The sequence below is a fragment of the Sorex fumeus genome, unplaced genomic scaffold, assembly GCF_029834395.1.
Source record: "Sorex fumeus unplaced genomic scaffold, SorFum_2.1 ptg000126l, whole genome shotgun sequence".
Classification (NCBI taxonomy): domain Eukaryota; kingdom Metazoa; phylum Chordata; class Mammalia; order Eulipotyphla; family Soricidae; genus Sorex; species Sorex fumeus.
The window spans coordinates 6,531,840-6,556,619 of record NW_026606183.1 but is presented as its reverse complement, the minus strand read 5'-3'; the positions used below and the strand labels follow the sequence as shown (position 1 = coordinate 6,556,619).

The 24,780-nt window shown below is 56.3% G+C and overlaps 1 protein-coding gene and 1 non-coding gene across 2 annotated transcripts; both read left to right on the top strand.

Annotated features, from left to right (window-relative positions):
• Positions 1-1,566: 1,566 nt before the first annotated feature.
• On the top strand, positions 1,567-23,466 carry FBXL19 (F-box and leucine rich repeat protein 19). The gene is made up of 11 exons (XM_056137686.1): positions 1,567-1,942; positions 2,906-3,106; positions 4,525-4,668; positions 4,774-4,860; positions 4,944-5,162; positions 5,665-5,826; positions 6,910-7,421; positions 18,594-18,757; positions 18,860-19,021; positions 22,714-22,932; positions 23,021-23,466. Exons 2-11 carry the CDS (start codon positions 2,930-2,932, stop codon positions 23,197-23,199), a joined length of 2,025 nt encoding a protein of 674 aa, XP_055993661.1. The 5' UTR covers positions 1,567-1,942; positions 2,906-2,929; the 3' UTR covers positions 23,200-23,466.
• Positions 21,674-21,799, top strand: LOC130045039 (small nucleolar RNA SNORA77). Its single transcript, XR_008795517.1, has one exon. It is a non-coding gene; the product is annotated as a small nucleolar RNA SNORA77 (small nucleolar RNA).
• Positions 23,467-24,780: the final 1,314 nt, after the last annotated feature.

Genomic DNA, 24,780 nt, shown 5'->3' with positions numbered 1-24,780 from the left:
GGGCCGCAGGGATGGGGCTCCGGGTTTCCGTTGGCTCAGCGAGGCGGCGCGCCCGCGGGGAGGCACGCTTCCACGGTCCCCCATCCTTTCTCGGGCCGGCTCGGGAAGGGACTACGTCCCCCGGCAGGCACTGGCTCCGCGGGCTCGCGACGGGCTGACACCTCGCTGTAGTTCTTTCCCCCGTTTCTGCAGCGGGCAGCCCTGGCGCGCGGACTACAAGTCCCAGGGCGCCCGCGCACCTTCCCCTCGGCCGCCATCTTTGCAGGTACTCCCCGCCCCTCTCCTCTTCCATTGTCTCGCTCGCTGATAATAGAGGGGAGCCCGGAAAACTGCAATTCCCGTCGGGCCCTGCGCCACCGGGACGGAGGGGAAGATTTGATATTCCAGGCGGGCGAGGCGCCCGGAGTGGCAGAATGAGGCTACAGCGAGAGCCCCGGTGGCCTGCCATCTTTCTGGTAGTCTCCCTCGCCCCCCGACCCTGCCGTTCCTAAGGAACGCTGAAAGGCTGGAAAACTACTGTTCCCGTCGCACCTCAGAGGAGCGACTACTAGTCAGGTGTACACCCCTCCTCCGCCATCTTGCTTGTAGTCCTCGTTCCTTTTCACCTTTCCATTGTTCCTGACAAGTAGAAATGGCAGCGGTAAGGCAGCAGATGGACTGCGACTCCCGTCAGGTACCACACACGCGGAGGGTTGTGGACAGGAGGGCGTGTGAGTGCCTGGGAAGGAGGTCGGGTCGAGGGAGAGGGCCATCTTGCTTGTAGTCATCGTTCCCGCTCCTCTGTGCTCTGCAACGGGGCGCCGCGGGCCACGGGACCACAACTCCCGGCATGCCCCGCTCCCGGCGCGGCACGCCCTCCGCCATCTTGCTTGTAGTCCGCGCTCGCCTCGGCGTCCCATTGTTTCCACGGCAGCATCGGCGTCCACGGGACTACGGCTTCCGCCGTGCCCTGCGCGTGCCCGTCCTAGAAAGTGGAGGTGGTGGGGAAGGGGGGGCAGGGGGCGGGGTTCCTCTGGGAGAAGGAGGGAGTAAAGAGGAGGAGGAGGAGGGAAGGAGGAGGGAGGGGAGGGGGAAGAGAGGAGGAAGGAGGAAGGAGATCAGGAGGGATGAGAGAGGCGGCCAGGGCCCCGGGCCGGAGCAGCGCGGGGCCGGGGGACCAGGGGGGCTGAGGCACCCTAATTGCCCCCTCCCCCTTTCCCTGCCCCCTTCCATCCTTTCCTTCCACCCTCCTGCCTGAGGAAGGGGGTTTATTCAAATTTTATTTAAATCCCTCTCTCCGAAGGGTCGCGCGCTGGGGGGAGGGGGAGAGGGCGGGGGCGCGCGCGGGCGGGGGGGCGGGGCCGGAGCAGCTTCCTTCACCCCCCTCTTCTCGCCCCGTAGGCGTAGGGCAGGGGGCCGCAGTCCAGGGGCGGGCCCAGGGGAGGGGGGCAGGTTACAGGGACCCCCCCCTCCCCGGGAACCGGCGGTGGGCGGGGCTTGAACCCCGGAAACGGTGGGGGGTCCGGGCCTGGCCCTGGACCCCTGGACCGTGGGGGGCCGAGAAGGGGCCAGTTAAAGGTCCGGGGAGAGGCGGGGTGGGGGGAGGGGAGCTGGGACTCGGACCCCTGACGGAGTGGGGCCCGGGCAGAAGCTAAGCACCCTGCGCCCGAGGAGCCCCCGTTGGCCTGGGGGGGCTGAGGGACTGAGCCCCCCAGAGCAGGCCCTCCCCCTGGAAGGGCCGCGCCGTAGCCCGTGGGAGGGCCTCGCCCCCGGCGCCCCCCATCTCCACTCGCCGCCGTCCCGGCCTCCGCCGGAGGGAGGGGCCGAGCGCCCTCGGGGGGCCGTGGACCCCGGCGTTCTGAGCGTTCCGCGCCCCGCGCCGCCCGGCCCCCCCGCCGCCGATGGCCGCCGACCCGCCGGGAGCTGCCGAGAAGGGAGAGATGGCTCCCGGGACACGTGTGAGGTGGGTTCCTGCGGCTCGGCCCCAGCCCCGGGCAGCTCCCACTCCCATTCATCCTCGGCCGGCCTCTCCTCCCTTCCCCGCCCCCAGCCTCACCCTCCCGGTGCTGGTGCTCGAACTCCCATCCCCAGCCCTCCTTCCTGTTACCTCTGCGCCCTGGGGAGCCGGCCTTCCTTCCTACACCCCGCTTCCCCTCGCAGACCCCCGTCCCTGCCCGCAGTCGCCGCCCTCCAGGCCCCTCCCCTGGAGCGCTTGAGGGGTCTGGAAGTCCCTGCAGAGAGGGCAACTGGGGTAAGACCCTCCAGGCCCGCCGAGTCTATGGGATCTTGGAGGATCTGGTTTCCATGGGAAGGGCAGCCCTGGGGACTTAGTCAATTAGGGATGGAAAGCAGCCTGGGGACTGGAGGGTGGGGTGGGCTGGACTAGTGGGGTGGGCTGGACTACCCACTCGGAGGTGTGTGGCGTGTCAAGCCGGGTTCTCGAATCCAGGGACTCTGGGAGGCTGGTCAGGTTGTCCTGAGGCTCCGGGGAGGCAGGACGCTCCTTGCACCCGCTCCGCAGATCTAGGTTTGAGGGGCAGAGAGATGGGGCGGTAGTGGTGTAGGAGAAGGGGTTAGGTTTGATGCCCCCAGGAATCTGTGGGTATGTTGGGGAGAAGCCTTGGGCTTTTGGGGTGCACAGAGCGCGGATGATGGGAAGACTTGGGATCCCCTAACTCCAGGACAAGAAGCTTTGCAGGGGGTGTCTGTGGGAGGATGCCGGCCCCTGTGCCTCCCAGGTGGGAGGGGTGCCCCTCTTGCTGGAGGGGTGACCTCCCTGTTCCTTCTCTCCTTGGATGGGTCGGCTAGCTCTGGCTGCCTGGGAGTAGGGGGGTGTAGGGGGGTGTCGGAGGGCGGGAGGACTGCCAGGAGTCTCCCAGGCCAGAGCCCTGGTGGGCTCACTGACCCTTTCACCATTCACCCACAGCCCTCGGCGTTGCTGACGCCCCCAATGTCGTCGAGCAGTCGGGGGCCGGGGGCCGGAGCGCGCCGACGCCGAACCCGCTGCCGCCGCTGCCGGGCCTGTGTGCGAACTGAGTGCGGGGACTGCCACTTCTGCCGAGACATGAAGAAGTTCGGGGGGCCCGGGCGCATGAAGCAGTCGTGCCTGCTCCGGCAGTGCACTGCCGTGAGTCCCCCCATCTGCCCCCTGGAGCTGAGCATCCATCCCCAGCTGGCCCAAGTGCTTTTCTGGGTGGCCCCCTAGGGTGCTGGAGTGGTACCTTTCCTCCTTAGCTCCCTGGCTCACTGAAGCATCCACCAGCCTCATCCGGTGTCCGGGGTGCACAGTTTTGCTTCTCCCACCCCCCTTCTTAATTTTAGTCTTCAGAGGCACCAACCTGCAGATAACTACAAGTATCCGAGCGTCGGGGGGCCTCCCCGCTGTGACTGGATATTCCCAGCCTTGGACCTCTTCCTCACCCCTGCAGTAGACCCCTGAATTTGAGGCTAGGTTTACCCTTTGTGTGACCTTGAGCAAATCACTTGGAACCTCCTTGGACCCTGTCTGTAGAATGTTTCCTTTGCTGAGCTGTAAAGTTGAAACAATGGCAGAGATACAAGGTGCCCCTGGAAGGCCCCCGCAGCTCCTGCACCAGGGAAGGTTTCTCCTCCGCTCTGGGTGGCCTGGATGCAGAGCGGAGCCAACTTCCCCACCAGCCATGCTGTCCTGGTGGGTCTCTGCACCCACCGTCTCCCTTTCTTTACCTTTCCCCCATTCCTTAGCCTGCTTTTCTGTTTCTTCCCTTGCTAGAACATTCTTCCTTGACCCTAACTTAGAACATTCAGCCTCCCAGCTTGCTACTCAGGGTTTATCTCTTTGTCAAAGTCACATTGTCTCAAAAGCCTGCTCTCCTTAGGACTAGCCAGCTGCCCTGTGTTCCCAAGGATCTTGCCAGAACTGAACTCTTTGGGGTCCAGAGCAGCCCTGGTCGCCTGTTGAGTGGCCAAGAATTACCCCTAAACAACTTGCCCCGTCAGCTCCAACTCTGACTGTTACTGTCATACTTGCTTAGGGTCTCTCCCCTAGCCAGCTCTCAGGGTGATGGAGGCCCCGGATGCAGCAGCTACAAAGATCGCATCAGTGATAACTGTGTGTCAAATGCCTGCCTCCTGCCTTCTCTTCCCTGCAAGGTTCTACAAGGAAAAATTTCCTTGCATCAGTTTACATAGGGCAGACACATGAAGGCTAAATCCGAGGTCTAAGGTCATACTGCCAAAAAAATCACACAGTTCAGGATTTGACTCCACTGTGCCTATGGTTCCTTTTGTTTGTTTGTTTTTGGGCCACACCCAGTAGTGCTTGAACTTAGCAGTGCTCTGCACTCAGGAATCACTCCTGGAATGTTAGGTTGGATCATATTGCTATTGGGGGGATTGGGGATTGAACCCGGGTCAGCTGTGTGCAAGGCAAGCACCCTAGCCACTGTGCTATGGCTCCTGCCCCGGACTGTGATTTCCTTAGCTCATTCAGTAGTTGGTCAGGATGCCCAGAGGGGTCTTTGCCTAGTGCTTGCTTTGGGTCCCTGATTCCGCTCTTCCCCACAGCCCGTGCTCCCACACACAGCTGTGTGTCTCTTGTGTGGGGAGGCTGGGAAGGAGGACACAGTAGAGGGAGAGGAAGAGAAATTTGGTTTGAGCCTCATGGAGTGTACAATCTGCAACGAGATCGTCCACCCCGGCTGCCTGAAGGTGATGGGCCTGGGATCCTGGCGTCGGGAGCGGGGCCAATCACCTGGGACCGCTACCTCTGGATGAAATGGCACCCTCCACCCACTCCCTGCCCTCTGCCCACAGATGGGGAAGGCTGAGGGTGTCATCAATGCGGAGATCCCCAATTGCTGGGAATGCCCTCGCTGTACCCAGGAAGGCCGGACCAGCAAGGTAGGGGCAGAGCTGAAGGCCGCGTGCCGGGCCCTGGGTTGGGGAGTGGTGCAGGGCCTCACCCCCAGCTTCCATCTTCCCAGGATTCAGGTGAGGGACCAGGCCGCCGCAGGGCTGACAACGGCGAGGAGGGCGCCAGCCTGGGGAGTGGATGGAAGCTGACGGAGGAGCCTCCGCTTCCACCACCCCCGCCCAGGCGTAAGGGCCCCCTACCTGCTGGGCCCCCCTCAGAGGACGTGCCTGGGCCCCCCAAAAGGAAAGAGAGGGAGGCAGGGAATGAGCCCCCTACCCCAAGGAAAAAGGTGAGCCGGGGAGCATGCTCACTAGGTCCAGCCCAAGGGATTCTGGGAGCTGTAGTTCGGGGAGGGGGGAGGTGGGCCTGGAAGGCTGTGCTCCTAGGACTTTCCCCCAGGGAGATAAGGTACCAGGTTTGGGGTTTGGGGGGCGGGGGAGGATGGAGCATGTTCACTGTGAAGGGAGAGGCGCAGGTGAGGGCAGCTGGCGCTGGCCAGGGAAGCTCTGGCAGCCCTGGGTGCATTAGGGAGGAGGGAGAGAGCATGCTCTTGGTAGCTGCCACAGAAGAGGAAGGAGGGGCTGGAAAGGGCCTGAGGGGGAAGGAAAAGGAGATGAGAGCATGCTCAGTGAGCCAAGACGCTGGTTGCAAGGTGAGCATGCTCAGAGTGCTCCCTGAGATGGGGGCTTCTGGGATTTGTAGTCTTAAGGCGAGGGCATGGATCTTAGTTTTGTGGATGAGGGGCTAACGGGGTCTCTCCGTTCCTCGTGTCTTCCTCTTAACCCTGGTAGGTGAAAGGAGGCCGAGAAAGGCACCTGAAGAAGGTGGGTGGAGATGCCTGCCTCCTCCGAGGATCGGACCCAGGCGGCCCAGGCCTTCTGCCCCCCAGGGTTCTGAATCCAAGCCAGGCTTTCTCGTCCTGCCACCCTGGGCTCCCTCCCGAGAACTGGGAGGTGTGCCGGGGACCTCCTCCCTCCCCCTTCCACCCTGCCTTGCCCCACCCTCCACCCAGAGACAGATTACCTCCCTGCTCACCTTGGCCTGCCCAAACCCCACTTGGCCAAGAGGGGCATTTGAATCCCTGGGAGAGTAGAGGGGAGGGTGGGCTGGGGCCAGGACAGGAGTCCCTGACGTCCCAAGAACCCTTGAACTCATCTGACCCGTTTGCCTCATCTTGACCAACCTTTAAAGGGCAAACAGCTGTGTTCCACTTACTCCCTGGTGGTGCCGGCAGACTAGCTGCTCTGAGCCTGCGTTTCCTCCGCCATGAAACGGAGATGGTCCTGCCAACCTGGCACACCTACCCCACAGAATTGCTTCAATCTAGTGATAATAAATGAGTTTTGTAAACTCAAATTTACCCAGGTTCAAGGAAAACTAGGCCCATAAGACTTGCCCAAGGTCACACAGCAAAGCTAGAATTCCTGTGTCATTTAGCATTGGCACTTCCCATAAGGGTCTGTGTTCAAGACTTGCGTTTACCCTTTTACTATCTGTAATCTTGGGCCTTAATCTCTGAGCCTGTTCCTTCAGGTTTGAAAAGAACAAGTCCTGCAACCTGCCCCTTGCCCTAAGCGTGGAGTGTGTGAGGGGGCAGCGCGTGGGGGAGACCCTGGCCTAGCAGCAGGGGGTTACCCCCAGTCTCCCAAGGTCATGCTTCCTCTCACCATCACCATATTGTTCAGCATCCCGTGTGGTAGATGAACAAGGCGTGGGCTTTCTCTGGTCACACACAGTTGACTGCCAAGCCGGTACTCAAAACTAGATCTCAAAATCTTCACGCCTCAGCGCTTTTGGAAATTCAGACTATGAAACCCACACGGCTTTTAATTCCGTGGTGTCTTCATGTGGCAGATGAGGAAACGGTTTCAGAGTAGACTAGGGCTTGGCTGCGGTCCTCTCCCCTCCAGAGCACGGCCAGTAGTGGAAGTCAGGGCTCTTCCCTGGGTTCTTCACCCCTGACCACTCCTCGGGGGGCGGCGGGGTGGGTGCACGCTGGCCAGACCTCGAGAACAGCCTCGCTTGTCTCCCTGCAGAAACCAAAGCCGCCTTTGGCTTCCGCGGAGGGCCCGGCGGTGCCGACCCCGTCACCGCAGAGGGAGAAACTCGAACGGTTCAAGCGGATGTGCCAGCTGCTGGAGCGGGTGCCCGATACCTCTTCGTCCTCCTCAGACTCCGACTCGGATTCTGACTCATCGGGCACCTCGCTGAGTGAGGACGAAGCCCCCGGGGAGGCCCGGAACGGGCGCCGGCCGGCCCGGGGCAGCTCAGGCGAGAAGGAGAACCGAGGGGGGCGGCGGGCTGTGCGCCCTGGCAGTGGGGGGCCCCTCCTCAGCTGGCCCCTGGGCCCTGCCCCACCGCCCCGGCCCCCACAGCTGGAGCGGCATGTGGTCCGGCCCCCACCGCGAAGCCCGGAGCCCGACACGTTGCCACTGGCCGCTGGATCCGACCACCCCCTGCCCCGTGCCGCCTGGCTCCGTGTCTTCCAGCACCTCGGGCCCCGAGAGCTGTGCATTTGCATGCGAGTCTGCCGGACTTGGAGCCGCTGGTGAGTGGCCCGCGTGGGCCGGGTGCTGAGGCTCAGTACTCCTTGCTTGCTGTGTGACCTTTCTCCTCATGCTTGTGTCCCTGCGACCTCCCTAGCACGGACGTGATAGGAGACTGCCGGGTTGCTGTGTTGCTCACATCCAGGCCTCTTTCATCCTCATAACAGTTCTGTGAGGTGGGGACGGTTACTCCTTTGTGCGGGTGAAACTGGGGGCAAGGTCACGTGAAGGGAAGCAGCCAAACCAGAACTTTCAGTGCTGGCCTCTGGCTTCGGAGTCTTCCCTCTCAGTAACTAGCACTGATGAGTGTTTAGATGGGGCCGGGTGTAGTGTAATCTCAGCTTTCTTCACTCCTGACACCCTTAACTCCTGGTCCTCTCGAGGCCTCAGAAAGCCCTTTGAGGGGCTGGATCGATAGCACAGCGGGTAGGATGTTTGCCTTGCACGTGGCCCACCCAGGTTCGATTCCCAGCATCCCATATGGTCCCCCTAGCACTGCCAGGAGTAACTCCTGAGTGCAGACCCCTGAGCATCACTGGGTGTGACCCAAAAAGAAAAAAAAAACCCTTTGAGAGGCACCCTGGCCTCTCCAAGGATACTGAGACCAGCCAGAGTTTTCGGATAACTGCTTCATGCCTTGGGACCACTGTCCGCACCCTCTGCCTGTTCTTGCATCTCCCTGGAGTGTCCAGAACCTTATCTGTCACAGATACTAGTCATCTGCTCTGCCTCTCCTGCCCCGTGACCAGCCCCTCCCCTCTACCGTCAAGCTCTGTGGCACTTTGTTCCCTTTAGAAGGTACAGTGTGTACATGGATGAGCCTTCCTTCATTCCTTTCTGTGTTCCCATCGCTTATCTGTCCTTTCTTCACCTGTCCCCAGAAATGGGCAGCGTAGGACCTCAGAATGTTTTTGTCAGTCAGCCAGTTCAGGCTCTTGCCCAGGTAGCGTGTGCTGGTAAATGGTCTGGAGCTGAAGGATCTGTTCTCTGTGATGGCTGCCCCGAGGGGATGAGGGACATGGGGAGTCACCGTGCACCTTGGCGACTGAACTCAAATGCCAGGTGTCTGTCTTCTTCCTTGTGAACTCTGGTGTGGGCTCTAGTTCCCCTCTGGCGGTGAGGATGGGGGTGCCCCCCACACTCTGGAGGGGAAGTACTCCGTTGTCTTCCTGACAGCATCTTGCTGTTGGCCATTTTCTTAAGCTCTTGTGCCTTAGTTTCTTCACCTGTAGAACCAAGATAACCATAGCTCTGGCTTTTTTTTGTTGTTGTTGTTTGTTCTTTTGGGCTAGGGCTAGCCCCAGTAGTGCTCATTAGACCACATGGTATCAGGGATCAGCCTGGGCTTTGTACATTCAAACGCATACACTGCAGGGGCCAGTGAGGTAGTCCAGTAGGGCACTTGCCTTGCACGAGCTGGCCTGGGTTCAGTGTCTGATGCCCCATATGGTCCTCTGAGCACTGCCAAAGGTGATCCCTGGGTGCAGAGCCAGGACTAAGCCCTGAGCTTCGCCGGGTGTGACACCTCCCCCTCAAAAAAGAATACCAAAAAAGAAAATAACATCAAAATCAAAACGTACACTGCAGTTCTTTGAGATACCTCTTCAGCCAGCTTTCATGGTTTCCATAGGTAAGAACTGAGGTCAGAACCTGAAAGAGAAACTACCTGTCCTAACTGCAGTCAGTTACAAATACTTATTTTAAGGACATGCTTAGAAGAGCGGGTTTTCAGCTTCTTTTTTATTTTATTTTATTTTATCTGGGCTGGAGCAGTAGCACAGCAGGTAGGGTGATTGCTTTGCACGCGGCTGACCCGGCGGACCCGGGTTTGATTCCTCCACCCCTCTTGGAGAGCCTGGCAAGCTACTGAGAGTATCTTGCTCGCACGGCAAAACCTGGCAAGCTACCCGTGATGTATTCAATATGCCAAACACAGTAACAGCAAGTCTCACAGTGGAGACATTACTGGGCCTGCTTGAGCAAATCGATGAACAACGGGAGGACAGTGCTACAGGACTGTGTCACAGTGCTATTTTATTTATTTATTTATTTATTTATTTTGCTTTTTGGGTCACACCCAGCGATGCACAGGAGTTACTCCTGGCTCTGCACTCAGGGGACCATATGGGATGCCGGGAATCAGACCCGGGTCGGCCGTGTGCAAGGCAAACACCCTACCTGCTGTGCTATTGCTCCATCCCTTCAGCTTCTTTTTTAATGTTTTAAAACAACTCCAGAGGGGCTGGAGCGTTAGCACAGCGGGTAGGGCATTTGCCTTGCACGCGGCCGACCCGGGTTCTATTTCCAACATCCCATATGGTCCCCTGAGCACCGCCAGGAGTAATTCCTGAGTGCATGAGCCAGGAGTGACCCCTGTGCATCGCCAGGTGTGACTCAAAAAGCAAAAAAAAAAAAACAAACAAAAAACAAAAAAATAACTTCAGACCTGTGAGAGTAGAACAATTATTTTGTGGCCCAGAAAGGCAGAAATTAAAATCCTATTTCTAATAACGTTCAGGGTCAGCCCTGCAGGCCGGAGCGCTGCATGCAGGAAGCCAGGCTCTTTCCCTATTCACTGCACCGTTGGTCTGGACCACCGAGAGTCCCTGAGCCCTTCTGGCTGCGGTCCTCCAACAGAAGGAATGTTTGTACATCTTATCTTGTCTTGTACAAGCCAATCCCCAGCACCACAAAGAAAGAGAAAAGTCCCCACCACTGGAGACATGGCACAGTGGGTAGGGCGCCTGCCTCGTGCACAGCCAACTCGTGTTCCTTACCAGCACCACATGTGGTTCCCCGAGCATCACCAAGTGTGACCCCCCCCCCACACTGCCCCCTTTGTATACCAATATATATATATATATATTTTTTGCTTTTTGGGTCACACGTGGCGATGCACAGGGGTCACTCAGGAATTATCCCTGGCGGTGCTCAGGGGACCATATGGGATGCTGGGAATTGAACCTGGATTGGCCACGTGCAAGGCAAACACCCTACCTGCTGTGCTATCACTCCAGCCCCTGTATAACAATATTTATATGTTTATTAGAGTCCATGTTTTTGAACTAGATGTGCCCTGCGTGCAGCCGCATTAACTTTTCACTCAACAAATTTCACCTGTGGAGACTGGCAGGTCCCCTGGCTGTTGAAAGCACTGTCTCAGGACTGAGATCTGTGGCCTTGAGCTCCCAGTCAACCTGCAACATAGAAGCAAATAGTTACGGCAGTTGCTGGGGATTCCCAGCCCTGCTTCACGTATTAATTGAGGAAATGTTTGCTGAGGCCTCTATCAAGGCCAGCCATTGTGAGCAGCAGCGGAGCAGCCTGGAGGCGGATGGAGGAGAGTGCAGTGTGATTTCCAGTGTGGCACCCCTGGTTTTCCGAGGCTCCCATGTGTGTGGGTCACTTTCCCTCTCAGGGTCTCAGTCTTCGCGGGGTTCACTGTAACGCCTTCCTGGGAAGGTTCAAGGTTCAGGGTCCTTGGCAAAAGCGTTTAGTACAAGGTGGTTTTTTTTTTTTTCTTTTTGGGTTACAACCAGTGTTGCATAGGGTTGCTCCTGGCTCATGCACTGAGGACTTACTCCTGCGGTGCTCTGGGGACCATATGGGATGCTGGGAATTGAACCCAAGGCGGTTGCGTGCAAGGCAAACGCCCTACCCACTGTGCTATTGCTCCAGCTCCACAAGGTGGGTTTTGGTGAGGAGTTTGAGAGTAATCTGGGAGGCGCAGCGGGAAGAGTCAGGAGCCCCCAGGGCCTGGGCACAGAAGCAGAGTGGGATAGGGAGGAGAGACGCGGGGTGAGGAATTGTTTAAGCAGCAGCATGATTTGAGTCTGGTACCTGAATGGCTTGGGTGGGGGGCGCACAGGGTGACTTTCAAGTGAGTTTAGGTAAAGTGGTCACCTTTGTTGTGTAGGCCAGTTAAAGAAGAGCTAGCAGGGGCTGGAGCAATAGCACAGCGGGTAGGGCATTTGCCTTGCATGTGGCCAACTTGGGTTCGATTCCCAGCATCCCATATGGTCCCCTGAGCACTGTCAGGGGTAATTTCCTGAGTGCAGAGCCAGGAGTAACCCCTGTGCATCGCCGGGTGTGATCCAAAAAGCAAAAACAAAACAAAAAGAAAAAGAAGAGCTAGCAGACCTGATAAGAGAATGTCCAGTCTGATGGGATCTTTTGACCTAGCTTTAAGGAGGAGGACCGAAGACAGGACATCCACATTTGGGAGTTAGGTAAAGAGTTTTAGGATAGAATTAGGCCCTAAAGTCTAATTTTTCAAGCTGTGGGTCTTACCCTTGGGTTCTCTTAACTAACTGAATGTGGCACTGTAGCACTGTCCTCCCGTTGTTTATCGATTTGCTCAAGCGGGCCCATTGTGAGACTTGTTACTGTGTTGGCTTTGCCGTGCAGGCAGCGAGATACTCTTGGTAGCTTGCCGGGCTCTCCGAGAGGGGCGGAGGAACCAAACCCGGCTGTGCCGGGCCGGCCGAGATCATGAAAAATTTGACGACAGTGAAAGGTTACTGAAGGCTCCGTGTCCAAAACTTCAAACTCAACCATGTGAATCCAAGAAGTTTCTGGCAGTGCTCACCCAGGTTGAAAGAAAAGAAAGAGGGGAGAGTTAAAGGAGGGGAATGTCCTGGGTGTTGGTAGGAGGTCACGGAGATGAGAGGCCAGAGTGTCAGTTGCATTTGCTACAAGGAGGCCTTAGTACCTTGGTTGTGCCGCAGGAGGGCCTAAAGTCAGGTCACACAGAGTTTAGGACAGTACCTCCAGGGGAGGCCATTGGTCCATTTGCGGTGAGGCCTCTGATTTCTAAGGTGGCACCTGGCGTGCAGTAGCTACTACAGCCACTTGTTGAATGAATGAAAGTGAGGAAATCAGGATGGAGTGTAGAAAGAGGTTGGGAGGGTGGAGCTGGAGAGATTTGTAGGTAGGAAAGCAGGAAGTTGCAGGCTTTCCTGTCTGGTGGCTTCCATGTTCTCTTGGCACCAGGAGGTGAAGTAACTAACCAAGAGTTAAGGAGATAGGGGTGAGGAGAAGTGATTTGGAGGAGTTGAGTTGCAGGGAAGAGTGTTAGAATTTTGGAGGACATGACTAAGAGGGTGGCAAGGAAAGCACTAGGGTGTAGAATCAAGGCCAGTTAGGCTTGGAGATGGACAGACTGTAGTGGACAGTGGGCTTTGGCTGGAGCTTTGGAGGCTGTGGACTTTTTGCAGGTAGTGGTTTGGACCGTCTGTGTCCCTAGTGGCTTCCGCAATAGATTGGTTTAGAGTGGACATTGTAGGTTTCGGAGGTGGGTTCGGTAGGTTGATGACTGGGCCCAGGATGGCTGGAGTGAAGGAGAAAGTGAATGGGTTAGTGAACTTGGACCATCAAGCCCTCCCCTAGGTGAGGGCATGCCTTAGCCTCTTAAGAGTTATTGGGGCTGGAGCAATAGCACAGCGGGTAGGGCGTTTGCCTTGCACATGACCGACCCAGTTTGATTCCCAGCATCCCATATGGTCCCCTGAGCACTGCCAGGAGTAATTCCTGAGTGCAGAGCCAGGTGTGATCCAAAACGCAAAAAAAAAAAAAAAATGTTATTCCTGCTTCTAGCTTTAATGTCATTCTGTAGCTTAGCTCCTTCGCAGGGGCCTGAGAGATAGTATGGGGATGAAGGCATTGACTTCTCATGCGGCTGAACCCTGCTTCAAACGTTAGTCCCCTGAGCACCATTGGACACCCTTCCCTCCAAATACAGGATCTTCCAAATTCCAGGGTCTTCCTACAGGACCCCCCCCCAATCTTGTTGGACTTTGGGGCATGACCGGTGACTGTACCAAACACCCCACTGCTGCCTCCCTTCTCTTGTGCCGCAAACCTTTGACACTGTGTTTTGTGTGGCAGAGACCTGCTACAGATCAGTGATGTGCCCTTAGTTCCATTCTGGCAAAACTGAGATGTAGACCTTTGCCACTCACGCTGCTCTCCAGGCTCTGACCACAGCAGGCCAGCCTGGCTTCTGGCCCTCTGACACGGCCGCCCAGGGCCTTCTCTGTCACTTCTCCACTTAGCGCTTAGGCTCTCCGGCCCGACCAGCTAGGTTCCAGTCCTGGGCTCAGCTTCACTTAGCAGATGTAGGGCCTTGACTGAGTTTCTTACCTTTGTTTTCTTTTCAGTTTATTTTGGGGTCATGTCCAGTGATGCTCAGGGGCTACTCCCTGTGCAGTGCCTCCTGAGAGTTGCTCCCTCTGGTGCTTGGGGGATTGTGTGGTTTTGGGGAGTGAATCTTGGCCTCATGCTTGCAAAGCATCTGCTCTGATTGTTTGAGCTATCTCCCAGCCTGCCTCTTGAAGTGTCTGGTTGGCGGAGATGAGTGCATGTTTTGTGTGCCGGAGCCCTAGTTCAATCCCTGGAACTGCAGGGCCCCCCCCTTGAATACCAAGCTGGGGATAGCCACTGAGCACCACCAAGTGTGGCTGCAGGGGAAAGGAGGGGATTCCTTAACCTCTCTGGGCCTAATTTTCCTAACTCCTTAAAAAGAGGTGTGTAATGACAGTATTCACCTCCTTGGGATTTTGGGAGGTTAAATGCTTAATGTAAGGAACTGTTGCTGGCACACAGTAAGCCTTCAATAAACACCAGTTACTAGTGCTGTGGTCACCATCATCATTATTCTCATTATTTGATGGGATGATGAATCGCCTTTTGTTCCTGCTAGCTAAGATTCTCAGAGCTCTCCGATTTCTCTCTGTGCCGGGACCTGGTTACTCCCCATCTGGAATGCACGCCTGCTGCCTCCCCTCTGCTCCCCTTGATGCAGTTTCTCGGTCTCCAGCCAGGCATTATCTCCTTGGGAGGCCTCTGTTCTGTTCCTCCCATGGGCTGTGACGTCTCTTTCGGCCTTGGTTCTGCAGATCAGTCTGTGTTGCTCTGTACCCAGTGGAGACAGTAGGGCCTGACTATTGGCTGGCTGTTGGCTGCCACTCTGAACTTTGTTAGGTTTTGTCTCTTTTGGTTTTGGAGCTGTACCTGGTGGTGCTCAGGGGCTTCTCTTGTCTCTGCTCAAGAATTGCTCCTGGGGTCTGGAGTGATAGCACAGCGGGTAGAGCATTTGCCTTGCACGCGGCCAACCCAGGTTCAATTCCCAGCATCCCATAGGGTCCCCTGAGCACCACCAGGAGTAATTCCTAAGTGCATGAGCCAGGAGTAACCCCTGTGCATCATTGGGTGTGACCCCAAAAAAAGTATTGCCTCAGGTGGTGCTGAGGGGCCCTTGTGGGCTTTGCATGCAGAATATGCACTCAGCCAGACTGAACGCTCTCTCTGTTTCCAAGTTCCAAGTCTGAGGTTTAAACCCGGTACTTAACCACACAGTGGCAGATGGACACAAATTTCCAGCCATGAACAGTCAAGGGTTAAGTCTTGGGACAGGAGTCACTGGCGCTGAGCTTTGCCCATGATTGGGGGAGCCAGGGGCCACCCCAGTGGTTCTCAGGAAGCTTGGCACTGTCCTTCATGATTCTTACCCAACCAGGCCTGCAGTTCAGTGCTAGTGCTCAGGCCCTGAATGGTGCTGGGGCCTCCAGGGCTGTGCCTGGTGATGCTCAGAGGACTCTGCGATGCCAGGAGTCAGATGGATTTGCCTCATGCAGGGCAGGGCACCTTAACCCTTGCACTGTCTCTCTGGCCCCTGGAGCTGAGCCTTGAAGGATCTGGGCTGGTTGGGGCCCTACAGTGTTGTGTGCATAGAGGTTGGCCGGCGGTCTGGCTTGTCTTGCGCGGAGCACGATACGGGGGCAGTTGGGAAGGAAGGCCTCCTGACTAGCAGGGCAGCCAGGGAAGGCTTCTCGGTGGCAGCAGCAACATTGGAGCCAAGACTCAAAACTGGATCAGAATTGATAGATTTTTGTTTGCTTGCTTGTTTTTGTTTGGGGGCCATACTGCTGTGCTCAGAAATCACCCCTGTTGGTGCCCTGGGGATCATATGAGGTGCTGGGGATTGAACTGTGGTGTGCTGCACACAGTGCAATTGCCTTGCCTGCTACACTATCTCTCTGGCTTCTCTTTATTTTTTCATTATTTTTATTTAAAAAAAAATTGGGAGTGAGGACTGGAGAGATATCTCAGTGGGGTTGAACAATGCTTTGCATCCAGGATTCGCAGGTTGATGCCTGGCACTGCCATGAGGATTTCCTGGTGTGGCCCAAATACTTCCCAACAAAAAAATTGTTTTTGTGTTGAGATAGGTTGTTGTTTGCTTTGGGGGCCACACCTGACAATACTTGGGACTTACTCCTGGTTCTGCACTCAGGAATTACTCCTGGTAGTGCTCTAGGGACTATATGTAATGCCGGGGATCCAACTTGGTCATCTGTGCAAGGCAAATGCCCTACCTTCTGGACTGTTGCTCCCGACCATGAGGAGATAGTTTGGAATGGAGCAAAATTTCATTGAGTAGATAGGGAAAGGTGGCAGGATATAGGGCCTGTAGCTGAACTGACAGTAGATTATGGTGAGTTTATTTTTTCCCCCCTTTTTAGAATTAGATTTAGAAAAGACTTGTTGATTAAGAAGCACCCAGAATGGGTTGAAGAGATAGTTTAGGTGGCTTGCTGCTAGCCTCAGTTTGATTCCCAGCATTGCATATGGTTCCGCAAGCACCATCAGGAGTGATCCTTGAGCCCAGAGTGGATCCTTCCAAAAGGAAAAAATAATGGGGCTGAAGAAAGTAGAGTGGGTAGGGTGCTTTCTTTGCATGTAGCCGACCTCTAGTCAATCCCCATCGTCCCATAAGGTCCCCTGAGCACTCCCAAGAGTAATCCCTGAGCGCAGAGCCAGGAGTAACACCTGAACATCACTTGATGTGGTCCAAAAATAAGAAAAAAGAAAAAAAGACCCCAAGAGAGGGCGAGACTGGAATGCTAGAAAGGGAGGGAAGTGGTGTGTGAGGAGTTGGGGTGGCAGGTGGATGAAGTTGGGTGAAGCGCCTGTGCCTTCAGCCATCCCTGAAATATCACAGAGAGGCTCTGAGTTGCCCTGGTTCAAAGTCGCACGGACACATAACTTACCCATCTCTCAGTTTTCAAATTAGTCTCCCCATTGGTTGCTATTGTATATTTGGCCTTCTGTAGTACTTACTCCTGTTTAACAAATCATCTTTAAACCAAAGGATCACCTGCTAGATGCACTGTGTCAGAAGCAGCCAGGGGCTGCCAGGACACTCTTGTTTATCCTGCCCCCCACTACTCCCTATTCTGAAGCTCTAGCACCCTAAGTTAGAGCAGTGATTCGCAAACCCCAGTCGTGTGTTATCTCCTGTCTGCAGAGTGTGATTTTAGACACACACACACACACACACACACGTCCCATTTGTGCTCTGGGGGGGATGGCTCACAGGGCCTCCGCACGTGCTTTGCCTGTGGGAGCCATGGGTTTGACCCTTTGTGCTGTGCGGTCTCCCAGACTCCACTGCGCTTGACCCCTGAGCACAGCTGGGCGTGACCCAGATTGAAGAAGAATAAATGAATGACTTCCTCGTTGCTCTAGGAAACAGTAATTTTTTTTTATCTGAATTGATTACTCCTAATAAATGGAACAGACTAGACTTACGAAATTGCAGCCAGGTGCTACCTCCGGGGTTTTGGGAATCATTGCTCTAACTAGGGTGCTGGAAGGTAAAGCCCTTCAGAAACCCAGAAACGCTGAAGGAGCAAATGCAGGACTTCGACTGTTACACTGATAAGGCTGCTCACCCATTCGGTAAATGGGCAGCTCCCTGTGCACCTGTGCGAGGCATTGGCGTAGCTCCATTCTAATTGGAGGGACAAAGTCATCAAAAAGAGAAAACGCGCTGGAGCAATAGGACAGTGGGGAGGGCGCTTGCTTTGCATGTGCCGACCCAGGTTTGATCCCCAGCATTCCATACGGTCCTGGAGGACCGCCAGGAGTAGTTTCTCAGTGTAGAGCCAGGTGTAACCCCTGAGCATTGCCAGGTATGGCCCAGAAACAAAAGCAAGAGAGGAAGTAAGCATAGACGCTTCTTTCCTTGAAAGAATGGGCTGGGCAGAAGAGAGCTTAGCCAGCTCAAGCACGTGCTTCGCACTCCCCTGAGTGATCGCAGCTATAAGCCAGGAGTAGCCCCTGGCTCAGAAACAAGAGAACAGGGGCTAGAGCGATAGCATAGCGGATAGGGCGTTTGCCTTGCATATGGCCGAGCCGGGTTCGATTCCCAGCATCCCATATGGTCCCCCGCCAGGAGTAACTCCTGAGTGCAACAGCCAGGAGTAACCCCTGTACATCTCCGAGTATGAATCCATAAAAGAAAGAAAAAAAAAAAGAAACGAGAACAGAACAGGGCTGTGGGTCAGACCTTGGGCAGCTGGCCTTTAAAATGGGGTGATATGGGCCAGAGAGATAGTTCAAAGAGCTGGACTGCATGCATAGAGCCCCAAATTCGATCCCAAGTACCATAGTTGGCCTCCAGAGCACCCCCAATGTGTCTCTAGTGTTCTTTGACTCAGCACTGCTTGGGAGACCCCAAAACAAAAACCAGAAGAGGAAGTCAGAGAGATGACACAGAGACTAAGTCTTGGTTCACATCTCTGGCATGAGATATGACGTGGTTCCCCCACGTGTGGCCAGGGATCACTTCAAGATGATGTGGGGGCTGGGCATGTGGCTCAGTGAGAAAGCGCATGCTGTGCATGCATGAAACCTGCATTTGATTCCCAGCACATAAAAAGATGGGACTGTGTGTATTCAGGGGAGAGATTAATGGAGAACTTGAGAAGTGCCCATGTAACTTAGCCAGCGTGATCTGAGAAACCTCAGTTGGGGTGGAGGCTGCTGACATAAGCCTTTAGTGTTACATCAAATAGAGCATGCAGGGTATTTGTGTGTGTGTTTGGCAAAATTCCTTGTAAACTGTACGGCCCACAAACTGTAATGACCTCATTTGATCTCCCAGCCACTCATTATCTTCATTTTATAAATGAGGCCTCTGAGGCGTGGGGAGAGGAATGGACTTGCCCAGGGTCTTGCATCCAGTTCGGTGGTGGAGTTGAGCCCCAAACTCAAGAGCTCTTGGCCTGGGACCAGGAGCTTCTTGTTCCCTGCCTGACTCCCAGGGTAGATCACTGTCAGCGCCTGAGAACTGAGTGCTCAGGTCTCTGTCCTCCCCTTGTGGCCGGCAGGTGCTATGACAAGCGTCTGTGGCCTCGAATGGATCTGAGCCGGCGAAAGTCACTGACCCCGCCTATGCTCAGTGGTGTAGTTCGTCGCCAGCCTCGCGCCCTGGACCTCAGTTGGACAGGTGTCTCCAAGAAGCAGCTCATGTGGCTTCTGAACCGACTGCAAGGTAGGGTGGGATAAGGGTGGGATAGTGAGGTAGGGACAGGGTGAGGAGGGCCGCGGGCTCGGGACAGGGTCCCCTAGTACCAGCTCTGTGACCTCTCCCCAGGCCTGCAGGAGCTGGTGCTCTCTGGCTGCTCCTGGCTCTCCGTCTCTGCCCTGGGCTCAGCCCCACTGCCAGCCCTGCGGCTCCTGGACCTCCGCTGGATTGAGGATGTCAAAGACTCCCAGCTCCGCGAGCTGCTGCTGCCTCCACCCGATACCAAACCAGGTGCCACCTTCGTGGGCGCGTGTAGAGTGGGGCGGGCAGGGCGGCAGAGACTGCAGTCTCTCCTAACTCACGTCGGCGTTAGGGCTTTGAAGAAAGGACGGAACGCATAGGTTTGAGTCGGAAGGCCCTGTGTGACTAGCACATTCATGTCCCCGCATTCCTCAGCCTTGGGGTCGGAGGAATAGGTAAAGAGGGTACAGACCCAGGGCTGGAGCGATTGTACAACGGGTAGGGCATTTGCCTGTACGCTGCCGACCTAGGTTTGATTCCCAGCATCCCACATAGTCCCCTGAATACTTCCTGAGTGCAAAGCCAAGAGTAACCCCTGAGCATTGCGGGGTGTGACCCAAAAAAGGGGGGGGGAAGGAGGGCACAGCCCCTACAAGCTGGGAAAGCTTGAGTGACATGGTGAAATACCATCACAGGAGGATGACATGAGTTCTGGGAGAAGCAGGACCGCTGGGGACAGTCTGGGTGTAGTGGGCACTCTCGGAGAATGTTCTAGAGGGAAACTGCAGCGGTGGCCGTGGGTGCATGCAGTGTGGCCCATCAGCACAGCCTGGCCCCGAAAGCCAAAAACAGAACTGTGGTGGAAAATCCTGGTTCTCAAATGATGGCAATTAGTTAACATTCATGTGTGGACCCAATAAAACTATGGCTGAGTTTCAGTTTAGACCCCCGGGCCCTCTTACCTTAGAAGGGATGAAGATTTGATTGAAGCAGGACACCCGTGGGAAATTGTATGTGGAGACTGGTATCTCCCAATGAGACTGGCAATCTCATCCCCCGAGTCAAGCCCAGGCACTCCGCTAGGAGTTGGCGTTACTATTAGACTCTCTCTCTCTTTTTTTTTTTTTTTTTTGCTTTTTGGATCACACCCAGCGATGCTCAGGGGTTACTCCTGGCTTTGCACTCAGGAATCACTCCTGGCAGTGCTTGGGGGACCATATGGGATGCTGGGAATCGAACCCGGGTTGGCCGCGTGTAAGGCAAGCGCCCTACCCGCTGTGCTATTGCTCCAGCCTCCTATTAGACTCTTATAGACTGGTCTGGAACCAGCCCTGGTCACCAGCCTGGTGGAACCCAAGTCCAGTAGAGACACAGAAATAGTGTGGTGACTGTAATTAGGGAAGAGTATATGTGTGTGTGTCCTTCCTTGAAAGGTGCTGGGCAGAATAAGCTGTTTTGGTCCTTTTTATAGTAGAGGTGATGCTGAGATCTGAGACTGGTCCTAATTTTCTTTATGCAGATACACTTCAGTTGGGTCAGTGAGCTGTAACACAGGTTTCGCATGAAGAATGCTTGGATCTGACTCCTGGCACTGCTGGGAATGCCCCCTGGGCCAGGAGTAATCCCTGACCACTGCTAGATAGGAGCCAAAAGTTAACCAAAAAGCCCTTCTGAGAGCCAGGGAGAGAGTCCACAGAGCTGGAGCACATGCCCCAGGTTCACTCCCCAGCCCCATATCGTTCTCTGGCTCTGCATGGTTCTCCCCTGTGCACTGCTGCACAGAGTAGCCCCCAGGCAACAATAGTTGTGGCGCGAAAACAAAAAACAGACCCGAAAAAGCACTTTTAAGGTCGGGAGAGATAGTGCACGGAGGTAAGACAGTTGCTTTGCATGTTGCTCAGCTGCCACAACCCTGGTTCAAATCCCAGCTACCACCTACCTCCCCTGAGCACTGCCAGGGGTCGCTCCTGAGCACAGAGCCAGGAGTAGCCCTGGAGCAGTGCCAGGTGTGGCCTGAAGTAGCCCCCCACCCCCCAAAATAAGCCTTTTCAGGGTGTCCTGTGTCCTTTGAGGATAGCTCAATGATAGAGCATTTGCCTTGCTAGTGTGCTCCCTTGGGCCTGTAGCCCACAGCGTTTGATCCAGGGCACTGCATATGTATGTACCGATGAGCTCCACTAGGGGTCACTAGTGAGCAGAGCCAGGAATAGGTGTTGAGTAGTGCTGGGTGTGGCAGCCCCCAAGACTACAGTAACAACAAGAGTACTGTGGGCTTATTTCATTGTAACATCGGGTCTAGTTTACCCAGGGCCCAGCCTCAGGCCTGGGAGACCTGTGTGGTAGGAGGTTGACTTGGGGTCAACCAGGTCTGGTGTCCCGGCTCTGTTCCTCTTTGCTCAGATTGCTTACAGACTTAAGCATCAGTTTGCTCATCTGTAAAGGGGAATGATGATGAGGGAATGTGTCCCCTGGTCTGTGGCTTCAGACCACCAGCATGACTTTCAGCAGAGAACTTGTTTTGGGGCCGCACCTGGTGGTGCTCAGGGCTTACTCCTAGCTCTGCACTCAGGAACCATATGAGGTGCCAGAAACTGAACCCAGTTTGGCCGCATGCAGGCAGAAGTACTCCCTGCTGTACTTATCACTCTGGCCCCACCACGAGAGAACTTCTTAGAAAAATTGAGACTCCACTTTAGATCTCTTCTAAATTGTGTGGAGCGAGCAGTTCATTTGAACTTACCCTCCTAGGGATGCAGGAGCCTCACTCAGGTCAGCTGGTCACTTAGCTAGCTTCTGGCCTTCAGGGAGCCTTCCAGTTGTTGGCTGCTGGTACCTTCTCCCCGACCCCCAATAACCTCCCAGGCCCAGGCACTTAGTTTATTTTTTTTTAATTTATTTTATTAGTTTAAAAACAAAACATTTGAAGACTCACTCTGCGGCCTGCTGCAACACCAAGCACAGGGATTTTTCCCATCTGCCACAGAAATGTGCCAGGGACTGGCACTACTTTGACCTATCAAAGTGGCAGAGTTGCTTGGGGAAAAAAGCGGAACATTCAAGAATAAGTAAAGACAAAGAAAAAGATGGTACTTCAGGTGCAGAGAGGAGGGCCATCCACACTGCAGGGGTGGGGGAGGTGAGACCTGCCTTTAGAGCTGAAAGGACAGTGGCCATGCATTGGTGGCCAGAGCCAGTTCTTACCCGGGCCACTTGCAGTGTTTGGTTGGAGGGCTGGAGGGAAGGAGGGAGCCAAACACTGAAACCGTGAGGGTGGGGAGTGGTGAGGAATCAGAGTGACCTTTTTGGGCCACAGGGATAGGACTGCGGGTCACCCTGGTCTGATCCCTGGTGCCATACAAGGGTCCCCCAGGCCACTGTCAGAAGTGACCCCCGAGCACCACTGGAAGTGGCTCAAACATTCTGCCCCAGAACAAAATAAAACCAGAAAATAACCGTAGTCCTCAGAGCTGTTTCTTGTATGAGTGACTATATTGTGTACCTAGAAGAAGAGAAAAAATACACAGATGTCAGGCAGTGAGAATGGAAAAATAGTCTGAGCACTGCTTGGAGCACTACCCCCACCTCCAAGAAAAAGGCAGGAGAGGGGCTGGAGCAGTAGCACAGTGGGTATGGCATTTGCCTTACATGCAGCCGACCTGGGTTCAATTCCCAGCATCCCATATGGTCCCCTGATCACCACCAGGAGTCATTCCTGAGTGCAGAGCCAGGTGTGACCCCCCCCAAAAAAAGAGCACAGGAAAGGAAGGGGTGCGTTGGGTGCCCACCCATGCAAGGACCCATGAAGGTCTTGGAGATAGGGTGAGCGGAGGACAGGATCGTAGGGATGTTCGGGAGAGGATAGGCTATGCAGAGAGGCGAAGGGGCCTCCCTGGGGCGAGGACTGGCTTGGGGTGATGAGGAACACAGGCAGCCGGTGGCGCTAACGCCTTACCTCCCTGTAGGGCAAACGGAGAGCCGGGGGCGGCTGCAGGGGGTCGCGGAGCTGCGCCTGGCGGGCCTGGAGCTGACGGACGCCTCCCTGCGGCTCCTGCTGCGCCACGCACCCCAGCTGAGCGCCCTGGACCTCAGCCACTGCGCCCACGTCGGGGATCCCAGTGTCCACCTCCTCACAGCCCCCACCTCGCCACTCCGAGAGACCCTGGTACACCTCAATCTTGCCGGTAAGCGCGCTGCCTGGTCCCAGGGGGCCGTGCGTGGCCCGCCCCCCACTCCTGCCCTCTCTCAGGCAGCGCCCGCTGTCCCCGCCAGGTTGCCACCGCCTCACGGACCACTGTCTCCCGCTGTTCCGCCGCTGCCCGCGCCTGCGCCGCCTGGACCTGCGCTCCTGCCGCCAGCTCTCACCCGAAGCTTGTGCCCGACTGGCAGCCGCGGGGCCCCCCGGCCCTTTCCGCTGCCCCGAGGAGAAGCTGCTTCTCAAGGACAGCTAGTAGTTGGGTGCCCCCACCTTCCCCCAGGACTTCCTAGGAGCCTGGACCTCAGGCCTTCATTTCACCCCTGCCAGGAGGCCGGGTTCCCCACCTCATGACTTGGGGTTCCTGCCCAGGGACTTGAGCCAGCCTCCCCCCTCTCTGCCCCCTGCACTGATATCTCTGGGGGTCTCTCCTTCCCATCCCCTTCCCCCTCTACCTGCTTCATTGTCCATCCCCTGGGGGGAGTGGGTCAGAGGTACTGGGGGGTGCTGAGCCAAAGGGATGGTGGGAGGGGGGTAAGGTGCAAGTTTGAGGGGGGGAAATGGGGAAAGGATACTGGGAGTCAGGGGGCGGGGGAGGCGGAGGAGGGGCTGGGGGAGGGGCCGAAAGCAGACCACCAAGGGTTCAGGGAACAGAGGCCACTTACTTGGATTGGGGGGTGGGGGGCCACAAGAGGAAGGAAGAGGAGCAGTTGGGGATCCAGTTGTCAGCGGTGGGGGACTTGGGGACGTCGGGAAAAGCCAGGGCTGAGCGAGGGCTGGGACAAGAGCAGGCGTGGGGGTGAGGTACCCCCTCGAGGGGTCGGCCCTCTCCTTACTCTCTCCCCAGATTTCAGTTCCTTCCCCCCAACCCTGACTCCTTGAACGTCACTGACAATGGCAGCTATTGCTAGGGGTGGGGCCACAGGCCTCCCCGCGTTCAGCGCGGCCCAGGGGAGTAGTGAGGGGTACCCCAGCCCCCTATCTGCCTCCCCGCACAATACTTGAACATTCATCTGTACTGAAGTGTTACTTGAACTGGGGGAACCTCGGACCTGAGGGAGCCGGAGTGAGAGGGGACAGGACCAGACTGGACTGAGACTGGACTGGTGGCCACCCACTTTGGACTGTGCCACCCCAGGCTCGGTGTTGTTTTACTGTATTGAGCAGCTCCAGCCCTCCTGACTTGGGGTGGGGGGGTGGGGTGGGGTGCCGGCCCAGTGATGGGGAAGAGGGCACTCCAACTTGGCTCTTTCCACGCGTTCATCGTCATGGAAACTTGTATCCCATTTGCCCAGGGAACTGCCACTCCTGGTTGCCATGGAAATAGCAGCCAATGGACACCTCCCAAAGCCAGTTTAAGGCTGGAAATGGCCCCTCTTAGTTGCCATGGGAACTTAGTAACAGGCTCTTGGCCCTCCCGGCCCCTTCCTCCAGTGCGGGGCGGAGCTTAGTGGCCGGGGGCGGGGTCGGGCCAGGTCCCGCCCCTTGGCCCGGGCCTCCGAGGGGGGGCCGGGTTGTACCATGTAGGGGCGGGGGGATCTATCCACATACCTCAGGTAACCGGGAGGTGCGCGGGTGGGGGGAGGGACTGGGCGGACCAAAGGCCAGAGGGAGGGGATCCTGGGGGTCGCGAAAGGTTTGAGGATGGGGCCGCTTGGGGGAGGGGGAGGAGGCAGCCCGGCGAGGGACCAGAGGGGGACCCAGCCGGGCTGGGCCCCTGGGCCCCGGGTCTGTACAATACGGTTTGCTATAAAACTCAAAATCTTCCAGCTGGGGCCGCCGAGTTCGTGTGTCTGTCTTCGGCGTGGGGGCCTGGGGTGGATGGGAGTCAACGGAA